Raw genomic sequence first — 18,720 nt, forward strand, 5'->3', positions numbered from 1 at the left:
TCTCCACTATATCAGTTCACATAAGTCTTTTCAGGCCTTTCTGAAATCATCCTATTTGTCATTTCTTATATTACAGTAATATTCCATCACAATCCTATGTCACAGCTTGTTCAGCCATTCCACATTTGATGGGCATTCCTTTGATTTCCAATTTTTAGCCACCACAGAAAGAGCAGATATAAATATTTTTGTACAAATAGGTCTTTTTCTCTTTTTGGGGATGTCTTTGGGATATAAACCTAGCAGTGGTATTCCTAGATCAAAGGGTATGCTCAGTTTTATAATCCTTTGGGCATAGTCCCAAATTACTCTCCAGAATGGTTAAATCTTTTCACAACTCCAGCAGTGGATTAGCATCCCAATTTTCCCGCATCCCCTCCAATGCCCAGTATTTTCCTCTTTTCACAACAACCTTTTGAGATAGGTGCTATTATTATTGCCATTTTACAGATAAAGAAACCTGAAGCTGAGAAAAGTTAAATAATTTGTCTAGGGTCACAAGGCTATTAAATGTATGGTGAGATTGGAACCCAGGTCTTCCTGATTCTAATTTCAGCATTTTATCTATTCTAACTAATTATTGGCAAAGGTATATATTGAGGGTAGAAATTAAAAGCAGCTTTGTGTAGAAGAGAAAGTATGTTCATATGGTAAATATGAAAATTATAAGAAATCAAATTTTTCCTTAAATCTGCCAGTTATGAAAATCATTGGTCCTCTCTGATTAGAAGAGATTTAATGATAGAAGTAAAGAAATTCCCAATAGAAGCATGAGAGGAAGAAAGGACAAATGACATGTACTACTTCCTAGCTGCTTTTCCTTATCATCTCCAGCTGTTAGTGCCCCCCTCACCCTATACTTTATTTTCTGTATACTTATATATACATCTTATATCCCTTGATAGAATTGTAAGTTACTTGCTGGCAGACCTTTGTCATTTTTATCTTTGTATCTTAAGTGACAAGCTTGTCACATCACAGGCCCTTAATAAATTCTTGTTGATTGGATGGTACTTGAGTTTTATTCATAATATTTATGGGTAGCTGTAGTCAAGCAATAATTCCAATAATCCCTTCTTGTGTACTTGCATTCTGCTACTGCTGCATTCTGCTATTGCAGAAACATAAGAGCTCCTAGAGGCGTTTCTTCAGTATGGAATTTAGATCTCTGAAGGTTTACTTGAGTACTTAAAGGAGCTGTGATATTTTTTTCTCTCTTTGTGGATGGATACTTTATTCTCCAGTTCATAGTGAAGCTCTGTGATTTATTTTGGATGATCTCTGGAAGGTGATAGAGCTTTCTATTCATTTTTTAGCTAAAAACCTGGTATTAAGCTTCTCCAAACTTAGGCTAAATCTCAGACTACAGATATCTTTGGGTTGGTGGGAAGCCAGAGTTTATACTGTATTAGCCTTAGCTTTGAAAACCCTAGACCACTTCTATGCCACAGTGAAACAGCAGAGTAGAATTTCGGTAGAAGAGCAATGACTATGAAATAGATCTTTGTTTATATGTGTGTGCATATGTATGTAAATATAAATATATACACATATATATTAGAGAATATATATGTGTATATATTAGAGAGGGTCAGACATCCATCTTAGCTGGGATCCCCTGTTTCATTACACATGTACATGCATATGTGTGTGTACATTATAAAAAAATGAGGGGGCAGCTAGGTGGCACAGTGGGTAAAGCACCAGCCCTGGATTCAGGAGGACCTGAGTTCAAATCTGGCCTCAGACACTTGATACTTACTAGCTGTGTGACCCTGGGCAATTTACTTAACCCTCATTGCCCCGTGTTCCCCCCCAAAATGAAATGGGGCCTTCCAGCTAAAGATGGATGCTTGACCTTCTCTAATATATATACATACATATTCCTCGTGTGTGTGTATGTATGTATAAAATGAAACAGGATTCCAGCTAAGATGGATGTTTGACCTTCTCTAATATATATATACACACACATATATTTTCTCTCATATATTCTCATATATATACACATACATACACAAATTCACATACATAATGCATATACACATGTAGTCTCTAATATGCATACATACATGTGTGTATATGCAGCCAGAAGCTCATGGGCAATAGGAATAAGGGACACCAGCAATGCCAGAAAAGGCAAACAAGCTAGTAGCCTCCCAGAATAACCAGAACCTGACCATAGACACATGTAGCTTGTATGACGCTTGGTCTAGAAGCAGGGAGAGCAGTGGTACCCCCAAGAACATCCTAGGATGGGCTTCAAGGTCCATAGCATTCTGTCCTGAGGAGCAATAGAGGGCCCTGCAGGTTCAGTGCTCCGAATATCAAATATTTGGGGTCAGAGGGATAGCCCTAGACTTGGAAAGTAGATAGATATAAGCACATAACTGAAGGGAGCAAGGATGAGACCTAGAATGGTCAATGAGCCCACCCAACAATGCAGCAAGGGGAAAACCCTGGTCCTGTCACAAAGGTCAAATTCAGGAACTAAAACTGGAGTGATAAGTAACTCCAAAAAGCTAATATAAAACTAATACTAGGGGCAGCTAGATGGCGCAGTGGATAGAGCACCGGCCCTGGAGTCAGGAGTACCTGAGTTCAAATCTGGCCTCAGACACTTAATACTTACTAGCTGTGTGACTCTAGGCAAGTCACTTAACCCCAATTGCCTCACTAAAAACAAACAAACAAACAAAAAAAACTAATACTAAAAAATTATTGTAGCTCTAGAGATACCTAAAAATCTAGGCTTACACCACAAATAACTTAGCTGGCAAAACTGAGTATAATCCTACTGGGGGAAAATGGCGCTTTAGTGGATTAGATCTGAGCTTGGCAAAGTTTTTCTGTAAAGGACCAGATAGTAAATACTGTTGGCTTTGTGGGCCAGTAGGCAAAATTGAGAGTATTCCATAGATACTTATATAACAAGAAAACAAATTTACAAAAAAAAAAATTATAAAATTCAAAATATAATAGTATGTGTACCGTTTGTTTTGTAATACAGGTCTACTAATGAGAAGAGTGGAATTCTTTTTGAGGGGTTATGACATTTCACTTAATTGGTATTCAGAGTTATTATTCCTTGTCATCAGAATCCCTTGTAGATGTTCGTCTGTTAATGCTGATCTAAAATGATATTTTATGTATTTCATCTTTGAAAATGTCTTTTCACATAGATAGGTACTGGCAAATACGGATATCAGTCTGTGGGCATGTAATAGTTAACATATTTGTCCCTTGGAAGACATTTATATAATACTATTAGGTTCTTGAAAGTCATTACATTGTAGATTAATCACTTCCAGGTGAAGGTTGGTAAAAGTTCTTCAGTTATACATTTAAATAGACATAGGTTTTTGTTTTTTGTTTGTTTTTGCATGGCAATGAGGGTTAAGTGACTTGTCCAGGGTCACACAGCTAATGTCAAGTGTCTGAGGCTGGATTTGAACTCAGGTCCTCCTGAATCCAGGGCCGGTGCTTTATCCACTGTGCCACATAGCTGCCCCCCCCCCCCAATAGTCTTTTCATTTCTTTTATACTTGTATCAAGTTCCAAAAAAAAAAAAAGCAGCTGGAACTGTAGTTTGAGCTCAGGAAATATATTCACTACAAATTTGTATGGGAAAGCAGATCTTGTGTCTTAATTTTTGACAGTAGGGGAAGTGTATGAAGCAACTTGTCACTACTTGTGATTTAAATAACATTGTTATTAAATTGACTTGAATATAAGTTTTGTGTATAAGTACTCTTTTTACCTTGTAATTTTAGGTTGGATTCATTAAGAAATGTTATGAAGTCTGCAGCAAAAAATAATTTTCAAAGCCAATTAGTGTTTGATTATAGTGGTTGAGGGTGGTTTTTCTTGGCCCTGAGCTCAAAAGATTGTAATCAAAGTTTTCTTTTTTCTTGTTTTGACATAATAGGTATACCCTATGTAGGGGGCTAAAATTCTAGCTAGTCTGTCTAAAATATCTAATGAGTGGTTGCCAATAAATTATAAGCTTTAGCAAGAGTTAGACTTTTAAGCATTTATTAAGGAGAATAAGAATTTGGTGAAGAGAAAGAGAAAGAGGCCTAAATTCAGCTATCTATCTTGGGGAGCTACAGTTCTGCCCCGCTCTCCATGAGAGTCCTGGGGAAAGAGAGCTGGAGCACCAGCCTCACCCCCTCTTCCTCCCACAAGCAAATGTCACTTCCTGACGCCAAAGAAAAGCCACATGTCTTGCCCTCAGGCACCTTCTCATGGTGGAGCTTTCCTACAGTAAGTCTCCAGCAGGTGGCATCATTCCAATTGTTACACCTCGTAATGAAGTAATGCAGGTGACACTTAAAACAATGTCAAATTATAACTGCATCACAGCAATTTGTTGCGAGTTGAGTCCCTGTGAAAAGCAATGAGAGTGCCACATAGGATCTCTGTTACAACTATTCAACTCTGGTGTAGCTTGATAGCATTCATAGACAATATATAATTGAATGAGCATGGCTGTGTTATAGTAAAACTATTTAAAAATATAAAAACTGTTCTTAGCTCACTAGGCATACAAAAAGGTTTTGACATAATTTGATGACTCCTTAAATGGAAGACTTGGTTCCAAGCATTTCTGATGAAAAGACCAGAGCTGAGTAGGAACTTTGAAATATAAATTTGTGTCTAGAGAAACTTAGAAAAGTAAATATTGGAGCAGTTGCAAGGGGTTGTATGATTACATGGTACTAACCTTCTGATGGTAGGAGAAGCAACAAACGTCTCTTTCCTTAAAGCCTTAATTTCTTCATAAGCTACAGAAGAAGTAAAATAAGAAAAACAGAGATCCTAGTGATGGATTGGCTCTGTTCTAAGAGTTTAAAGAGAGAAAAGAAAAGTGAAATCAAAAGAAAAGAAAGAGCTGCAAGTAAAACAGACTTCTTGAATTAAACACACACACACACACACACACACACACACACACACAGCCCCCCCCCCAAAGAATTTGGATCTGATGGGGTACCCAGCAATTGGAGAATGGCTGAACAAATTGTGTATGTGAATTTAATGAAATATTATTGTGCCATAAGAAGTGGTTAAAGAAACAATTGCAGAGAATCCTGAATACAGAATGAAGTGAACTGAACTAGAAGGGTTTATATAATGACAACAATATTGTTCATAAAAATGATTTTGAAAGATTTAAAAATTTGGATTCATGAAATCACCAACCATATCTCTAGAGAACCTATTGTGAAGCATTTGTGCAGAATGACATATTTTTGGATGCGTCCACAGTGTAGATTTATATTATTTATTATAAGGGTTTTGTTTTTTGTGTCTTGGTTTTTAATTGGGGACATGGGGGTGGTGTGGAGAGAAGATTAGCAATAGTGATACCAAAAAATGGTCATTGAAATTTCTTAATGCATAGTAGAGAACAGAAGGAAGTTAAAAAGGAAGAAAAATCAAGGACAGTTTTGAAAGTAATGTGAGGAATTTGCTATATATTATATACTTATTTTCTATATACTATAGAATAGCAAATGTTTGAAATGGTGCTCCATGGATTTGTAATAGAAGTACTTTTCTGTTCTGTTTACATGGAAGTCTCTATTTTTTGGTGTTTTAAGTTCAGAATAAAAACAAATTTTAATAGTGTCATAAAAATTGAAAAATAGGACAAGAATTGTGCTATGTTGGCCATAGTTAACTTCATTGCATTTTTATTTCTCAGAAGACTGATGTGATAGATTAAAAATTAAGATATTTATATAATCAGAGTAGAGACAGAAATGGATTTGAGTTGTAACCCATTTACATGATAGGTCATAACTGTATTTTTTACCAAAAGTGGGTAATTGAAAATTGTAGAAGGAAGCATGGTAGCTACTGGAAAAGAATCTGGTGACTGGTAGATTGAAAGAAGTATCCTAACCCAGAGGTTCATTTGTGTAGCTAATTTATAGTTTACTGGTCTATTGAATAATACTACTATGTTTTACCAAAGAGCAACAAAACATTTTCTTTTTTTCAGGGTGGTGCATATCCCAGAAAATATTCACAAGTTAAGGCGAATTTAGGTGAGTAATTTAGCACTTGAACCTTTGCTTTCTTTTCACTGATGGTATTATAAGAGAATTAATAAAATCTATCCACATTCATGTGTGGTGTCATAATTATTTTGCATTTAATATCTCAAGTTATTTTTTAAAATAACTTGCCAAAAAATCTTGAACAATGAGTACTTCTAGCTCATGTACAGTGATGGAGATATATTTTCACTTTGACTGATTTCCTGTCACTTTCTAATCTATGTTTTTAGTTCTTATGGCCTACGTTTTTCTACACAAAAAGCCTAGCAATATTAATTTTAATATTTTTTTAATAAAGAACTGGATATCTGCAAAATCTGGTGTAGTAAGCCACTTCATGTCCTTCGAGATTACTGTGATGTCATTAAAATATACATCTTCTGGCCGCTTCTTTTTCAACGTGAACAGAATCCTGTGGTATCTCAATTACATCCTTGTATAGATATCAGGTAAGCAAGTCATGTGTTATTCATGTAGTTTTGTTGATTTATTTTAATTTTGAGAAAATGTTGTTTTCCTGAAAAATGAGTCCTAAAAGGAGAAAAAAGCTTGAGAGAATTTAGTTCATATACTTATTTCCAGTCCTAAATATACAAGTTCCAGTTAGATATCTGCTACATATAAGTAGCTAAATAAATTTAAATGTTTATATTTAAACATATTAAACAAAATATATTAAAATATCTAAATAAAAGTAAGTACAGAGATTATGTAACCCATTCCTATATTACTTAATCACCCTCACAGGCTTGTATTTATTCTTTTATGATTAAAATACTTATTGTACCTTAATTCTATTTAATTTATTCTTTTTAAAAGTCGTTTCTAACAACCGTTTAGCATCCTGTTTTTCTTAATCTTTCACATACTTGAATGCAGTGATGATTTATCAGTTCTACCTCCATTCTTTTTTTTTTTTTTTAATTTTTTGGTGGGGCAATGAGGGTTAAGTGACTTGCCCAGGGTCACACAGCTAGTAAGTGTCAAGTGTCTGAGGCCAGATTTGAACTCAGGTCCTCCTCAATCCAGGGCCAGTGCTTTATCCACTGTGCCACCTAACTTTCCCTCTACCTCCATTCTTTTAATCATTTTTGTTACCCATATATAGTCTTGACAGTAATCTCTGTCTCTCTTTTTTTTGGGGGGGGGGGGCAATGAGGGTTAAGTGACTTGCCCAGGGTCACACAGCTAGTAAGTGTCAAGTGTTTGAGGTCAGATTTGAACTCAGGTCCTCATGAATCCAGGAACGGTGCTTTATCCACTGCACCACCTAGCTGCCCCCCATATAACTCTTTTTTTTTTTTTAGCAACAAACATTTATTTTATTTTTACCAGTTACATGTAAGGGTAATTTTCAACATTCATTTTCATAAGATTTAGAGTTCCAGATTTTTCTCCCTCTCTCCCTTTCCTCCCACCTCCACAAGATCACAACCAGGTTATATATGTACAATCCACAAATGTTCTTTTTATCAGTTCTTTCTATGGGGGTGCATAGTAAGCTTCCTCATTAGTTCCTTGGGATCGTCTTGGCCCATATAACTCTTAAAAGAAGACCAAGACTGCCTTCATAATAAAAATCTTACCAATGCTAAGTATGATAGAAGGATTGCATTTGGTTATTTCATATCATTCCTCTACTTTAGTCTTTAGATATAAACTGTTCATATCTTTAAGGTTGTTCCTAATCGGTAGCTCTAATTTTTTTTTTTGAAACTTAAAATTTCTCAGTCATGAAAAGATAAGCTTGTGGATTATTATTTTAAATAATCATCAGTAGTATGGAGAATGCAGAAGAGGGTTAATAGTTTGCTCAGTTGGTCAGAGTTTGCTCAGAGGATCAAATGAGATAAAGTCTATGAATCACTTTGTAAACCTTAAAATGCTATATAAATGTCAACTCTTATTACATACAGTTGAATTTTAATACCAATGTTCAGAATCAGGCAATATAAAATCTTACCCATTTCTAATACAACTTTTTATTTAAGCAGCGCTAGTACTTGTGAATTAAGTTTGAAGAGACTGCAGCATATTGAATTGCTGGAAGACATTGTGGATTTGGCAAAGAAAGTTGTGGTAAGTGGCATTTGGGGATCCATTGCAAGGATTCATAACTTGATATATTTTGTTAGAACTAGGTCTTTACAATTTAGTATGTCTCTGACAGTCACATCAGTGTACATCAGTATAATAATTTCAGTTGTTTATCATCAGTTAGCCAGACCTGTGCTAACTACTAGTAATACAAAAAAAAAAAAAAGCAAAAACAGTTCTTCAAGGAGCTGATTGTAATGGGGACAGCATGTATATAAATAAGCATATATGTTATATATACAGAGTAGATATAAAATCACCCACCTTAGAGGATTGGGTACTAGAAACTGGGCATGTACAGAAAGGCTTTTTGCAAACAATTCCACTTGAGCCAAGTCTTGCAGGAAGTCAGAGATTCTAAGACATGGCAATAAGGAGGGGGAGAGCATTCAAAGAAAGGAGGACATCCAGTACAAAAGCATGAAGATGGCAGATGGAGTATTGTTGTGTGTGAGCAACAGCAAGTAGATCAATGTGGCTGGATAGTAAAATGGGGAGGTGGGGCCCAGAGGTGTCTGTGAATAAGAAGAAATAATATGTAAGAAGAGCTTAAAATGCTACTTAATATTAGATCCTAGAGATAATAGAGAGCAGCTGGAGTTTATTGAACAGAGTGGGTGATATATTAGACATATTTTAGAGAAAGTTACTATGGCAGATATTTGGAGGGTGAACTGGAGTGGGGAGAAATTAGAGACAGGGATATTAATTAGGCTATTGGAATAGTCCAAGCTAGAGATAATAAGAATCTCACCTAGAATGGCAGCTATCTCTGGAAAGAAGGGAACACATATGAGAAATGTTACAGAAGAAATAACAAGATTTGCCAGATAATTGGCTATGTAGATTGACTGACTGAAAGGGAGGAGTTAAAGATGATACTGGTTCAGAGCTGGGTGACTGGGAGATGGTGGTGCCCATGATAGTAAAAGGGAAGTTTGGAAGTTGGTTTGGAGGGAAAGATAATGAGTTCAGTTTTGGACATGTTGACTTTGATGTCCTATGGGACATTACAGTTTGAAATGTCTTAACAGGCAGCTTGTGATGCAGTATTGAAAATTAGGAGAGAGATGAGGGCTACGAATCACCTTCATAAAGAGAATTCAACCCATGGGAGTTGATAAGATCACGAGATGAGAATGTAGAGAGAAAGGAGGCCAGGACAGCTTGACTATATCAGTTAAGGGATATGATATGAATAATGATCCAGCAAAGTGGATTGAGAAGGAGTGGTTAGACAAGTCAGTCAGTAAGCATTTATTAAGTGTCTGTTATGTGCCAGGCACTATGTTAAGCACTGGTGATACAAAGAAAGTGAAAAGACTGCCCCTGCTGCCCTCAAGGAGATCATAGTTTAATAGAGGAGACAACATGCAAACAGCCATGGACAGACTATATATAAGATAAATTGGAAATAATAAAAACTAGAATTCAGGGTTTGGGAATGACTTCCTATAGAAATTGAGATTTTATTTTATTTTCCCAATTTTCTTTCCAATTACATGTAAAAAATAACCTTAATTTAAAAAAAATTTGCATTCAAATTCTTTCCCTCTTTCCCCTTCCCCCCTCATTGAGAAGGCAAGCAATTTGATACAGGTTATACATTACAGCCATGCAAAACAGTTTTCCCTTTTAATCATGTTGTGAAAGAAAACACAGACCAAAAAAGAAAACCAAACAAGAAAAATAAAGTTTAAAAAGTGTACTTTGATCTATATTCAGACTCCATCATTTCTTTCTCTGGAAGTAGATAGCATTTTTCATCATGAGTCTGAAGAAATTGTCTTAGATCATTATAATGCAAAGTCATTCATAGCTGATCATCATACAGCATTGCCTTTACTGTGTACAGTGTTCCGCTTCTGCTCATTTCACTTTGCATCAGTTCATGTAAGTCTTTCCAAATTTTTCTGAACGCATCCTGCTCATCATTTCTTATAGCACAAGAGTATTCCATTACAATCATATACCACAGCTTGTTCAGCCATTTCCCAGTTGATGAACATTCCCTCAATTTCCAATTCTTTGCTACCACTTAGAGATGCTATAAATATTTTTGTAGAAGTAGTTCCCCCCCCCCCTTTCTTCTTTTTTTGGATCTCTTTAAGATACAGAACTTGTAGTGCTGTTGCTGGATCAGAGGCATGCAGTTTTATAGCCTTTTGGACATAGTTCCAAATTGCTCTTCAGAATAGATAGATCAGTTTATAGCTCCACCAACAGTGCATTAGTGTTCCAGTTTTCCCACATCTTCTCTAAAATTTATCGTTTTCCCTTTTTTTTCATATTAGCCAATCTGATAGGTGTGACATGGTATCTCAAAGTTATTTTAATTTGGATTTGTTCAATCAGTAGTGATTTAGAACATTTTTTTTTATATGAGTATATAGCTTTGATTTCTTCTGAAAACTGCTTGTTCATAGCCTTTGACCATTTATCAATTGGGGAATGGCTCATATTCTTAGAGATTTGACGCAATTCTTTATATATTTGAGGAATGAGGGCTTTATTAGAGAAACATGGCCTGTTGAAATTAGGTAGCATAAATTTTTAATGTACCCAGTTAGCATGGTTTCATGACTTCCTTTCCTCAATGACTTTGGTTCCTGGCTCACAGTTTTTCTCTCCTCCCTGATTCCTGCCCTAATATTAGAGGATTTCCATTAACATGTTGATACTCACTCACACACCCTAACTTCCCAGTTCCTCAGTCTTTTCACTTTCCATGATCATTCTCTCCACTCCACCATACATTGTCATCAACCACAAATATTCCACTACCATGTTCTTGAACTTTGAAATTCCTTTAACTCATTGCAGTTTTTTATCTTTCCTTATAACGCCTAAATTCATTCTTTATCCTAACCATGACCTACAAAATCCTTCCACCCCACAGCTCTTTTCCAAGCCATCCCCTTTGCACTGCACTCTTTCTTTCCTTCTTTATATTGACCACTTGGTGAGCCACATCAATTCTGTATTGTCATCTACACTCAAATCCCTTGTCCCTTTGACTGCTTGTCAAATATACCTTGCCAGTCTCAACTTTGGAGTACTCCCACCACCTGCTGCCTTTGCTCTTAATCTTACACTGCTGAAAAAAGCTGTAAAAAATCATGAAACTGCAACCCTGATAACTGGGTCTATAAATTTGTTATATAATCCCAACTGAGCTTTCACTGCATAACACAATCCTTTTACATTTCCCTATTTTTTTTTTGAGGGGCAATGGGGGTTAAGTGACTTGCCCAGGGTCACACAGCTAGTAAGTGTCAAGTGTCTGAGGCCAGATTTGAACTCAGGTACTCCTGAATCCAGGGCTGATGCTTTATCCACTGCACCACGTAGCCGCCCCTCATTTCCCTAATTTTAAGAGCCTTATTGTCTTTTCTAAATCTTTTCATCTCTCCTCAAACTTCCCATGGCTTCCCCTCCGCCACCCTCTTAGTTGAAAATCTTGCTTTATATTTTACTGAAAAAATTGTGGCCACACACTGAAAGCTACTTATTCTCTCCCCTCCCCTCATTTCATATGACTGATGTCTTCTGCCACTATCTTTTCCTTCATCCCTGTATCTTAAGAAGAGGTAGTTCTTCTCCTTGCCAAGGTAAATCATGTAATATGCACAAGTAATCCCATTCCATCCCATATTTTCCATATTTCCCTCTATAATCTCCACTTTCTTACTTCAATATCTCTTTGTATAGTAACTTTTCCTGCTACCTACAGATATAACTGTGTTCACTCATCCTCAAAAACTCTCACTTGAACCTTCCATCCTTAGTGCAGTCCCATATCTCTTCTACTTTTTGTGGCTAAACTCTTTAAGAAGACCATCTATAATAAGTGCCTCCACTTCCTCTCCTCTCTCTTTTTAATGTCTACTGTCTGGCTTCTGACTGTATTTGACCAAAATTGCTCTCTCCAAAGTTATTAATGCTCTCATACTAATTGCCAAATCTACTGACCCTTTCTTAATTCTCATCTTTCTTGACACCGTGGCCTTTGACACTGTCCATCACCCTCTTTTCCTTGATATTCCATTCTCTCTGGGTTTTCAGGATTCTCCTCTCTCCTGGTTATCCTAACTTTTCCTTCTCAACCTCCTTTGCAGGATCTTCATCCTGCTCTTGCCCTCTAACTGTATGTGTCCCACAGGGCTTTGTCCTGGATCCTCTTCTATTCTTCTTCTATACTATTTCATTGGTGATCTCATCAGCTCCTATGGGATTAAATTATTATCTCTATGGCCAAGGTTCTTATATAACTCTAACCTTTTTTGTTGACTTCAGTTTCACATCTCCATCTGCTTACTTCTTGAATTGTATGCCCACTAGACATTTAAATGCAACACGTCCCAAACTGAACTTGTCTTTTTTCTCAAGCCCCTTCCCCTTCCAAACTTTTCTGTCACTGTCAAGTAATCATAATTCTCCCACACTGGCAGTCTACATGTTATCTTGACTCCTTACTACCTCTTACCCTCCATATTCAGTCTTTTGCCATGGCTTGTGGATTTCACCTTTGCAACATTTTTGGAATACATTCCCTTCTTTCTACTACCCTTGTTCAAGGCCTCATTGCTTCATACCTGGATTATTGCAGTGGATTTCCAGCTGGTTTGCCTGTCATAAGATTCTCTTCATTCCAGTCTATCCTCCATTCAGTTGCCAAAGTGATGATGTTAGCCCACTACTTAATAAACTCCAGTGGCTCCCTATCACCTCCAGGATCAAATATAAATTTCTCTGTTTAGCATTCAAAGGCCTAAGATAACCTGGTTTCCCGAAACACTTCACCCTTCCAATATTCCTTACACCTTACAGCCCTCCCCTTCCCACTAATGTATTCTTCCACCCAGTGAGGCCTTGCTATTCCCTGAACAAGACATTCCCAGTTGTGGTTCTGAACATTTTCACAGGCTGTCTTCCATGCCTGGAATGTTCCCCTTCCTCCTCTTCTACCTCTTAGTTTCCTTGGCTTCCTTCAAGTGCCAACTAAAATCCCACTTTCTACAGAAAGACTCTCCCAATGCCTCTTACTTTAGTGCCTTCCTTCTGTTAATTTTTTCCCTATTAATACTGTATATAGCTGTTTGTACATAGTTGTTTGCAGTTGTTTGTCTCTTAGATATCCCAAACTGGTTGTCGCATAGATATTTTGAACTTATTATTATCTTTCCTCCTTTTTTCCAAACTTCCCTATTCTTATTGAAAACAACCCTGATGTCCTGGTCTCCCAGGATTACAACCTAGGTGTCATCCTTGACTATCTTTCACCTCCTACCATGACACTGCCCCTCCCCATACAGTCTATTGCAAAGTCCTGTTGATTTTCCTTTTGCAACTGTTAAGGGTTAAAATTCTAGCTAAACTGTCTAAAATATCTAATGAGTGGTCGCCAATCAATTATAAGCTTTAGCAAGAGTTAGACTTTTAAGCATTTATTAAGGAGAATAAGAATTTGGTAAAGAGAGAGAAAGGCCTAGATTCCTATCTATTAAAGGGAGAGCACATTTCTAGCTCCACTCTCCACCAGAGTCCAGAGGAAAGAGCCCGAGACTCCGCGCCAGTCTCTTCCTTCCTCCTCCCACTAGTCCGCGTCACTTCCTGATACCAAAGACAAGACTCCTGGTCTTGCCCTCAAAGACCTTCGCTTCATGGGCAGAACTCTTCTACAGTTAGTATCCAGCAGGTGGCGTTATTCCAATCGTTACAGTCCCCCCTGTTGTTCCTCAAGAAACAAAATGTTTCCTTGACGGAACAGTAAAAAGAATATAATAACTATTGATAACTAATAATATGTGAACAACAATATAGAAAAGGAAGAGAGGAAAGTTTTGTCCAGAGGGGCGATTTTTTTTTTTGTCCTCATGAACCGACGCTTTGACATTAGTCTTGCAAAGGGAGGGCCTCTGCAGAGAATACATGTTACAGATGGTGTATATTATAACAGAAAGAGAAAAAAAAAAACAACAAAAACAACAAATCAAAACTGTTCATTTAAAGTCTCTGAAAGTCTTTTCTCAGATGTCCTCTAGGTGTAGTCGTGGAATGGAAGTCTTTTCAGGGGTTGATGTGTGGATGCTGGTAATCAGCCAGGAAAATTTCCTACAAAATTGAGCTTAACACAACTTTAAAATAGCTTTGTCAATAATCAAATCAAACAATGAAAGTTCTCAAAAACATGTCTAAGGGAATTCATAATCTTAGTTGTTACACATGAAACATATAATAAAACAAAAATTGAACCATTCTTTAAAATTATAATATTACTATAGTCCCCCCCTTATGGAGGGTAATTGAGAAGACAATTGCTGCGATATTAATTATTAAAAATAATTTTTGTCTTTGTTTCATCACTTTTTGCATCATCTGCCTAATTATCCTCATGCCATTATGAGAAATTTTAAAATCTTATATAATTGGTAACAGATGTCAAGGCCAAATTCAACAGTGTATTTATCATGACACCTGAGATAATTATGGGGGTTACCATAAAAGAACAGAGAAATGATGAGATATGAGCATTCCTACACTTGAGCAATATATACTGCCCATGCAGTATGCCAGGCTTAAAATAGGTGGATGGAATATATGTCCATGCCACCGAACATATTGGAGGAAACTGAGTCAGACTTAATCAGATGCATGGGATTGAAATGGTCCATGGCATCAGGCATATAGGAGGGAGCATAGAAGCCAGGTGTAGAAGTGAGATGGGTGGGATCAATACTTCCAGCCATCTGTACAATATTGTGGGGAAAAAGAGAATAAAATATTAAACCAAGAGAATCCAACCTCAACATTTGTCAAAAGCCGTTCCCTCGGCCATACCTTGACTTCATGTATGTCTCCCCTCATGTGACAGTTCAGTGTCTGCTCTTGCATGTATTCCTCTTGTGATTGGATGGCATCTTGGCCAACTGGCATCTGATAACTCAGAATAAAGGCAATTAATGTCTTAAATGATAAGTTCCCATAATCCAAGTCTCATATGGATTTAAAAATTGAGGATAATAAATGATTGCAAAAAATGTGAATACATCTTGACTCAGAACACAATATATAATTATGCAACAATTTCAAATAATACCCCTTTTTTTTTAACTTAGTATACAATTACTTTTTTGAAAAATCTGAACATATTTAAATACAAGTTAAAGCACAACAGAATCTCAAAGAAAACTTTTTTTAAAAAAAGAAAACTTTTACAAATGTTCCCCTCTTTTTTTTTTTTTTTTTTTTGGAATATGCTTATCAAAAATAATACTTCTAGAATCAATTTACACTTGCCATGGCAACCAATTTGCCAAGGAAATGCTTTAAAGAGTTTGATCAAATAATCAGTTGAGAAAAACAAAAACAAACAACTCAGAATATGGGACCACAATACTCCTAGAATTAACATTGTATTATGAAATCAAAACCATCTTGCAATTTTTTAAAATTAGATAGATAAACGAATAGAAGAAAATACACATGGAACAATAAAAAACAATGAAATTCAAACTAGGACTAAATGAATGTGAACTTAATATTAATAAGAGTATTATAAAATATAAACTTGATCACATGACTATAAAAAGCTTTTACAAATATTCTCCTTGTTTTAAAAACTAAGTATAAGACACAATCTCAAAAGCATGAAAATCTCTATGAAAATAAACCCATTACCATTAATTTCAAAATGTAGATGTAATAGCATAGAAATCCTATGTAACCTCTGAACTGATACAATTACTCTGAGTGAATTCAGAACACTTTTGATTCCGATATCTAAAATCCCCAATACTCATATCAATACCTTGCTGCTTACTTCTACATTTCTGTAAAATATATATCCTTCCATGGCAAAAGAAGCAGAGTCTTGAACTATGTTGATGATTGTCATTCTTATTCAGCTTAAGTTTTTCTTCTTTAACCCCTCTATATTGTCTGTCAGTCTTTTCACCATACAAATGCTTTATAAGATTACTAATTAAAGACAAAAGTAGGTTAGCAAAATTATGAACAAAACGAGCATATCTGGAATTTAAAGGGTTTTCTAAAGTTGTCTCAGAAGCACAGCCAGGCTGGGGAAGGGCTGAGCCTGAAGCTGCAAATGTAGTTAGAGAAAGTTGCGCATGAGCATTAGATCTCTGGACTTCCCAGGCAGGGGAAGCAATGGGCTTAGCCATGGGAGGAGTAGAGGGTGGGGTCTGGAGAGGAGGGGAGGGACCAGCACAATTTGAATCAGACTTGATTTTGAACTCAGGCCTGGATTCCTCTTCCCCCACTTTGCCTCCAGGTGCTAGGGGATTAAAAGCTTCTAGAGGGTGGGTCATTGCCTCCAGGCATGCAAAATTAAAGCAACAATTACTGTTAGAACTGGGAAAAGCTGCCGGAATCTCTTCAGGTTTCTCTGAAAAAGCATGGTTGGGAGAGGGAGAGATATTTCCTTGTGTGAGTAAGTTGCTGGCTCTTTTAACAAAAATAAAAAGAAAAATAGAAAATCCACAAAAACAAAGCATTAACATGATCTTATCTCCCATTTGTCTGGTTAAACAGACTAAAATAAAAAATTGGGTAATTAGGGAGTTTAAAAGGTCCATTCGAAAAAATTTAAAGGGAAAACACAGCCAGTGCGCCAGTACTTAGCAGTTTAAAGGGTAGGGGAAATTTCTTACCCAACCGGAAGATCAGAAGTGAGGTTCAGCTTTCCTCTTCGTGGTCAGCCATCTGTTAAGGGTTAAAATTCTAGCTAAACTGTCTAAAATATCTAATGAGTGGTCGCCAATCAATTATGAGCTTTAGCAAGAGTTAGACTTTTAAGCATTTATTAAGGAGAATAAGAATTTGGTAAAGAGAGAGAAAAAGGCCTAGATTCCTATCTATTAAAGGGAGAGCACATTTCTAGCTCCACTCTCCACCAGAGTCCAGAGGAAAGAGCCCGAGACTCCGCGCCAGCGTCACTTCCTGATACCAAAGACAAGACTCCTGGTCTTGCCCTCAAAGACCTTCGCTTCATGGGCAGAACTCTTCTACAGTTAGTATCCAGCAGGTGGCGTTATTCCAATCGTTACACAACATTTCTTGGATATTCCCCTTCTCTCTTCTGACACAGCTTCCACTCTGGTTCAGGCCTTCATCACTTCATGCTAGGACTATTGCATTTAGCTTTCTTTGTGGTCTTCCTGTCTCAAGTTTCTTCTCCCTTTAGTCCATCCTCTACTCAGATGTCAAATTAATCATCAGTGTTACCTGCCTACTCAGTAAACTCCAGTGGCTCCCTAATACCTCTGAGATGAAATAAAATATCATTTGTTTAGCCTTTAAAACCCTTTATGACTTGGCCCCTTTGTACTTTTCTTCTTAACACTTGATTCTTCCACACATACTGTAGTGTTCAGTGACATTGACCTTTTCTCTGCTCTTCATATATGACAGTCCATCATTTGACTCCGTGCTTTTTTTTTTTTTTTTTTTTTTTTTAGTGAGGCAATTGGGGTTAAGTGACTTGCCCAGGGTCACACAGCTAGTAAGTGTTAAGTGTCTGAGGCCGGATTTGAACTCAGGTACTCCTGACTCCAGGGCCGGTGCTCTATCCACTGTGCCATCTAGCTTCCCCCACTCCGTGCTTTTTTACTGGTTGTTCCTGATGGCTTCCTGGAATGATCTCCCTTCTGTCTCTCTGCTTGTTTTTCTCTATGGTTTCTCAGGATTTCTTCAAGTCTCAACTCAAGTCCCACCTTCCTTGCATGGTTTTTCCCAGTCCCTCCTCCATTCCACTATCTTCTCCATGAGGTCACCTCCTATGTATAGTGTATGTAGTTTGTTTGTACATAGTTATTTGTGTGTAGCTTTCCTCATTTGAATGTGAGCTAGTTCTTTGAGAGCAGGGACTAGGTTTTTGCCTTTGTATTTCCAGGGTTTAACAGAGTACCTGAAAAATTGCCACTTAATAAATGCTTAGTGACTCATTGTCATTTTCAGTTCAAGTCAGCATTGAGTGAGTAAGAGTGAACTACACAGGTGATTGGAATAAATCCTATTTGGGGTTGGTCAAGGTGTAGTAAGATAAGGGAACAAGAGATCTAAGGATGAAGGCCAGTGGAGAATGAAACCTGTTTAACAAAGTGTTCAGATTGGGAAGAGAGGAAAGTGGAAACAGAGCTAAAGTGATGGTCTGGGAAAGTATTTAAGATTGCAAGGGTTAGTGGTGATGGAGAGCACAATGGATAGTATTATGGATAGCATAGCATAGCGAGAGACAAAATGATAAACTATTTTGGAATAATTTTTTTAAAATTTAAATTAATTTATAGTTTTAAATAGACAAAAGAATTTTGCAGTTTTTGAACAAGGAGCCAGCCCTATCTTAGCTGAAGTGGAGTGGAAGAGTAAGTTATGGAGTTGAATAAATTGAGGAGTTAGGAGCAGGTAGAGTATTTGAGGCGATATCAACATCAGTATGTATATTGAAGTTCCCTAGGATGAGGGTGGGAGTTAGGCACTGAACTCATTGAGAAAGTAGAGAGAATGACCTGAGGTTTGTGAATCTTTTTTTTTT

The 18,720-nt window shown here is 36.9% G+C and overlaps 1 protein-coding gene across 5 annotated transcripts in view; it reads left to right on the forward strand.

Annotated features, from left to right (window-relative positions):
- Window positions 1–18,720, forward strand: part of TTC3 (tetratricopeptide repeat domain 3) — a 186,470-nt gene that overhangs the window by 5,262 nt on the left and 162,488 nt on the right. For 4 of the 5 annotated variants that reach the window (XM_043994921.1, XM_043994916.1, XM_043994918.1 and 1 more), the window contains exons 3-5: window positions 6,011–6,056; window positions 6,367–6,517; window positions 8,060–8,147. In XM_043994921.1, the coding sequence (XP_043850856.1) occupies window positions 6,011–6,056; window positions 6,367–6,517; window positions 8,060–8,147 (285 nt within the window). The remainder of the gene's footprint in view (window positions 1–6,010; window positions 6,057–6,366; window positions 6,518–8,059; window positions 8,148–18,720) is intronic. The other variant, XM_043994917.1, reaches the window with a different exon arrangement.

This window comes from Dromiciops gliroides, chromosome 3 (genome assembly GCF_019393635.1).
Source record: "Dromiciops gliroides isolate mDroGli1 chromosome 3, mDroGli1.pri, whole genome shotgun sequence".
Taxonomy (NCBI): domain Eukaryota; kingdom Metazoa; phylum Chordata; class Mammalia; order Microbiotheria; family Microbiotheriidae; genus Dromiciops; species Dromiciops gliroides.